The sequence below is a fragment of the Musca vetustissima genome, unplaced genomic scaffold, assembly GCF_032173495.1.
Source record: "Musca vetustissima isolate MV318-11 ecotype Yass unplaced genomic scaffold, APGP_CSIRO_Mvet_v1 utg698, whole genome shotgun sequence".
NCBI classification, from domain to species: domain Eukaryota; kingdom Metazoa; phylum Arthropoda; class Insecta; order Diptera; family Muscidae; genus Musca; species Musca vetustissima.
Window position 1 is genome coordinate 280,297 of NW_026885255.1, and position 6,067 is coordinate 286,363.

The 6,067-nt window shown below is 32.8% G+C and overlaps 1 protein-coding gene across 1 annotated transcript; it reads left to right on the forward strand.

Annotated features, from left to right (window-relative positions):
- Window positions 1-287: 287 nt before the first annotated feature.
- LOC133332390 (adenylate kinase) lies at window positions 288-4,222 on the forward strand. Its single transcript, XM_061540791.1, has 4 exons — window positions 288-395; window positions 3,422-3,658; window positions 3,737-3,904; window positions 3,973-4,222. Exons 1-4 carry the CDS (start codon window positions 291-293, stop codon window positions 4,189-4,191), a joined length of 729 nt encoding a protein of 242 aa, XP_061396775.1. The 5' UTR covers window positions 288-290; the 3' UTR covers window positions 4,192-4,222.
- Window positions 4,223-6,067: the final 1,845 nt, after the last annotated feature.

The window sequence follows — 6,067 nt, forward strand, 5'->3', positions numbered from 1 at the left end:
AATTTTATATATTTGAATACCGATCAGCTGTTTAAATCACAAACCATGAACGAGATGCCACATTGCTGCCATAAAAAACTGGTTTCATTTTCCCTCATATTCCCATCATATGTTTTGCTTGCATGTTCCAATTCCATTCCATCCCCCATTACGGCCACCAACTGCGTTACTCTCTGAACGTGTGTGTATTTTTTTCGTTAGTTGTTTTTTCAACTTCTTCACATCCACGTTTCGATTTTTTTGTTTGCTTCGGCATCATCACGGCGTAGGAAATATTCGGAAAAGTGAAAATGGCTCCAAACGCAGCTAAGGCCGTACCCCAATCTCGTTATGAACCTGAAGTTGGCATCAATGCCATCCTGTTGGGACCTCCCGGCTCTGGAAAGGGAACTCAAGTAAGTAATCCACCGGGTTTTTGGTGGCTAGCAGGTAGCTAGCTGGCAGTCATCCAACAAAAAATAGTCGAGGAACAAATCAATTGAATTGAATTGGTGGCAAAGTCATTTGCAACAATGTCTGCTGTCTTCTGATGGTAAAAGGTGGCAAAGTCTGAATGAAAAAACAAACCCCCTCTCGAGAATTTTGAAATGAAAGCGAAAAGAAATTGTATAGTAAAGTTACATAACTAAAAAATTCGTATCGTGAGACAGCCAATTTGTGTGTGGCGTGGAAATTTGCGGCGGTGGTGTGACCCATAGTTTCCAGTTTATGCTGTTGACGCCGCTGATTTTCTTGAATGGCGCTATTTTTGTAAATGGGCACATGGTACAATTTCTTTGAATGGCTGTCGCACCGACCACCGGTCGGTCGGTCAGATCAAGGTCGTGAAACCCGTATTTATTCAACGCTTGTGATAAAGAAATTCTAAAGTAATGGGGAAATCTTGAAATGTTTATACAATTCCATATTTAATATCAATGAATGATATGGATGGAGTCTTGATAAAAGAAAGTAATAATAGCCGACCAGAGTGCGCACACAATCATACGGCCATATCATTAAAAACATTAGGGTGCCTCCTCATGTTAATGGTTTTAACTTTGCTATGGCAAAAATTCGCCTCAATAATATCCGTTTTAGACAATTTGGAGTCAATTTACAAATGTCCGTTCATGTGGCTTTCACGATAGTTCCGTAATATATTTTACAAATTTAAATAATGTTAGAAAATGGGGTCCACTTCTGGTACCTCCACCACAAAATAGTACACCGTTTGCTGAAAATTGTGTTTATGATATGTGAACGGACTCTCCGATTTGAACCAAGCTTGAACCAAGATCCAAACTTTGCACATCGTCGTATTTTTACCAACTGCAGATTAAGTTCGGAGATGACACTCATCGATCCACTCTCTCTAATACCTCCCGCGCAAAATGTCGAAATTTTGAAAATTTATAAATTCAATATCAAACGAATGGAATGCTCTATATGATCCAAACTTTGCAAATCGTAATACTTGTACCAAACCTAGATCTTTTCCGAAGGGACCCATCGGCCCCCTTCTTTTGGTACCTCCCCCACAAAATGTCAAAATTTATAAATCGAATATCGTAATAAATTATCTTTCTCTTCTAGAACTTCTCCCACATAGTGTCAAAATTTTGAAATGTTTTTAAATTCAATATCAAACGAATAGAATGTCTGATTTGACCCAAAATTTACACATCTTAATATTTTTACCTATCCTAGATATAGTTCGAAAATGGAATCCATCGATCCACACCTTCTGGTACCTCCCCCACAAACATTCAAACATATATTTCTATAGAGCAACCTCTCCTGGTATGTACTTCGTGTTTCGTGTACTGTTCATCATTAATTTTTAACACCATACACGCTTATCAGCCTAGATATGTATATAATAATCTGATTGTCATGTCTGATATTTATGTCTTAATTGAATGACTTTACATATTATTCATATCGATAAACAAATATGCTAAAGACTTTGTTTATAAACTACTTATGAGAGTCTATTAAAATTGTGGCAAATTTTTCTTCATAACACATTTCATGTTGTTATAGAATCACTCAATTTACAAACATATCCTATATTCCATTCAAAACTGCATATTATCGGTTACCACGTCAATTCAATTTCTGGGTGCATTCACGTGAGGCATCCTTATATTATTTTTTATATACATTCACATATCTATAACCATTTGTTAATAATTGATTGGTCGGTTGAAAAAAATACCGACCACCCGACATACATTAAAATTACGTGCATGACCATTTATTGATTATGACACCCAATATTTTTTGGGAAACTTTTTATTTTCTTTTTTAATTTAGTTGATAAAGTTATTCCCTCAAGCAATTGGAGGAGGTTTGATAAGACAAAGTTCTACTACTGCTGCACATACAATATAAAAATAAAATTTATATATACATATATATTTTTTTGATTGACCCTTGACCATTTGGGAACTAACAACAACAGCGTCAGCAAATTTGATTATGTTCTATGTATTTTAAATAGAATATTTTTTTCATATAGGAAACAAAATCGTAAAGACTTCTTGGGCTAATTTTTCTATAGAAAACCCCTGAAACACCTTTATAGAAAACATTTCTGAAGCCTCTTGGGAATATTTGTAGAATGTCCCTTGGGCTATTTTTTTTATATAAAAATGCTAATGCCCCCTGGGCTTTTTTCTATAGAAAAAAAAATCGTAAAGCCCACTAGGGCTATTTTTTAAATAGGAAAAAAATTTCTCTTTGGCTTTTTTTTCTATAAAAAAACAAGAGGCCACTTGGGCCATATTTTTCTATAGAAAAAAAATTGTTAGGGGCCTTGGGCCATTTTTTTCTATAGAAAAAAATCGTTAGTCCCCTTGGGCCATTTTTTTCTATAGAAAAAAATCGTTAGTCCCCTTGGGCCATTTTTTTCTATAGAAAAAAAATCGTTAGTCCCCTTGGGCCATTTTTTTCTATAGAAAAAAAATTGTGAAGGCCCTTTGGACTATTCTTTCTATAAAAAAATCGTAAAGTCCCCGGTGCTTTTTTATATAGAAACAAAATTCATGGAACACCCTTTGATATTTTTTTCTATAGAAATAAATTCGTTGAGCCCCTCAGGGATGATTTTGTTTCTATAGATAAAAAAGTGGTGGCAGCACCTCAGTTATTTTTTTAATAGAACAAATCCGTAAATCCTATTTGGGTTATTTTTCTATAGAAAAACAATCGTGAAGCCCATCAGGACTATTTTTTCAATAGAAAAAAATTCGTAAAGCCCCTTGGGCTATTTTTTCTATAGAAAAAAAAATCGTAAAGCCCCTTGTGCTATTTTTTTCTATAGAAAAAAATTTATAAAAATTTATTTTTTCTATAAAAAATAAATTCGTTGAGCAACCATTTATCGATGTTTTCTATTTTTTATTAATGACAATTATTTTTTTTTATTCATTTCCAGGCTCCCTTGTTGAAGGAGAAATACTGCGTTTGCCATTTATCCACCGGTGATATGTTGCGTGCTGAAATCAGTTCCGGTTCGGAATTGGGTGCCACCTTGAAAAAGGTCATGGATGAGGGCAAATTGGTTTCCGATGAATTGGTCGTTGATATGATTGATAAGAATTTGGATAAACCTGAATGTAAAAATGGTTTCCTTTTGGATGGTTTCCCACGCACAGTTGTACAAGCCGAAAAGGTAAGGGGGTCACCTAAAATAAATAAATAAAAAATTAAATAAAAATAGAAATAATTTGTTAATTTTTTTGCGTTACAGTTGGATGAATTATTGGCCAAGAGAAAAAGTGAATTGGATGCCGTTATTGAATTTGCCATTGATGATAGCCTGTTGGTTAGACGTATTACTGGCCGTTTGATTCATGCCGCCAGTGGTCGTTCGTATCATGAAGAATTTGCTCCACCCAAAGTGCCAATGAAGGATGATGTATGGGGAAATAAATTTTAATTTTGAGATTTGAATTTTAATTCTTATATATTTTGTTTTGCCTTTAGGTCACTGGTGAACCCTTGATGAGACGTAGCGATGACAATGCCGAAGCCTTGAAAAAGCGCTTGGAATCCTATCACAGACAAACCAAACCCTTGGTTGATTACTATGCCCTACGCGGTTTGCATTTTGCTGTTGATGCTGCCCGCAAATCCAGTGATGTCTTCTCCCACATTGATTCCATTTTCCAACGTCAACGCCAACAACGGGCACAACAATCTTGATTGGGGGTTTTGTTTAGGAAATTTTTGGATAAAGCGTTCACTTGATTTAATTAAAAAAACCGATGATGATGATTACAGATTTGAGTTTCTAGTTCTTTTTATTTTTTGATTTTTTTTTAATTGACTGCCAGAAAAAAACAACTACAAACAATGTAAAGGTGTTATAGAATTTAATTAATATTTCTTCTTTTATTTTTTAATTAATTTTTAAATTTTTTGATTAAATACCCCGTCACTAGAATGTAATATTCTACCAGTAAATAGAGCAAATATATAACACTATATATAAACTATAATTGTAATAAGACAAAAAAAAGAAGAACAAGAGAAAACTATAACAACCAATCCAACCAACTCTTATAATTGTAATTGTATAATATAATTAAAAACAAAACAATGAAACCGAAAAAATATATAATTAAAAAAATGGAAAACATTTTAAACAAATGTGCATAAAAATTAGTTATTCCCCCTCCCCACCCCCACTACAGAAGAAATCTGCAAAAAAAGTAGCTAGTCCTCCTTTCAAATAATAAGAGAAATGAAAAAATCGAAACATATCTAGTAATACTTTATTGAGATTTTAAAATGCATTTATTTTTAATTCTCCTGAAAAAATGTCTACTCTTAAGAAGAAGTATTACAAAATTATTTATAATAATATAACAAATGTATAAAATTATTATTATAAAACATTTTCAAATAAGGCTTCTTCAGTGTGTATATTCTCCACCTATGCATACAAACCAACTCCATCCTAGCTTGCTTTTTTTCCATGGCACTTTCCTGGAACAAACAAAAAAGGAGAACGATCCAAATTATATTCTATTCCATTTCATGCAAATTCATCTTTGGATACCATTCATATTTTTTGAATTGGCAGTGCATTCCATCCTATATACATATGTATATGCATATATATATGGTACAATCAATGTAACTGAATAGCATTACATAATATATTCTTATAATCACAGTATAATAATAAAAAAAGAAAACAAACAACTCTATTGTAAAAGAAACGAAGGCGGAAATTTTGAAATCCCAATTGTAAACAACAGTTTAAATTTGAAAAAAAAAAAATAAAAATTAAAAAAATGGGTTCCAAACTAACTGTTGTTGATGCTGCTGAGAGAGATTGTACCTAAAGCAATGAGAAAAGAAAGTAAAAATAAATATAAATATTAAAAATAATTTAACGAAATATATTAAAAAAAATATATTGAAATAATTTCTTGGGTAATGATTACTAGGAGATTTGGAGAGGTATAGTTTGAGGAATGGTTTGCGGAGATAATTCGTAATGCTCCTTGGATCTCTTTTTTCTATAGAAAAAAATATGAAGGCCCTTGGCCTATTTGTTTTATAGGAAAAAATCGTGAAGTCATTGGGCGATTTTTTTCTATAGAAAAAAATTCGTAAAGCCCCTTGGGTCATTTTTTTCTATAGAAAAAAATCGTAAGGCCACTTGGGCCATTTTTTTCTATAGAAAAAAATCGTAAGGCCACTTGGGCCATTTTTTTCTATAGAAAAAATTTCGTAAAGCCCCATGGACAATATTTTTCTATAGACAAAAATTCGTAAAGCCCCTTGGGCCATTTTTTTCTATAGAAAAAAATCGTAAGGCCACTTGGGCCATTTTTTTTCTATAGAAAAAAATTCGTAAAGCCCCTTGGTCCATTTTTTTTTCTATAGAAATAAATTCGTAAAGCCCCTTGGCCCATTTTTTTTCTATAGAAAAAAATTCGTAAAGCCCCTTGGTCCATTTTTTTTTTTCTATAGAAAAAATTCGTGAAGGCCCTTGGGCAATTTTTTTCTGTAGAAAAAAATTCGTAAAGCCACTTGGTCGATTTTGTTCCTATAGAAAAAAAAAATC

Bases quoted from the DNA above. Each gene is read 5' to 3' on its own strand.
- LOC133332390 (XM_061540791.1), top strand. From the start codon at position 291: ATGGCTCCAAACGCAGCTAAGGCCGTACCCCAATCTCGTTATGAACCT. The intron at 3,659-3,736 runs GTAAGGGGGTCA...TTTGCGTTACAG, and splicing joins CAGTTGTACAAGCCGAAAAG to TTGGATGAATTATTGGCCAA. The intron at 3,905-3,972 runs GTATGGGGAAAT...TTTTGCCTTTAG, and splicing joins AAGTGCCAATGAAGGATGAT to GTCACTGGTGAACCCTTGAT.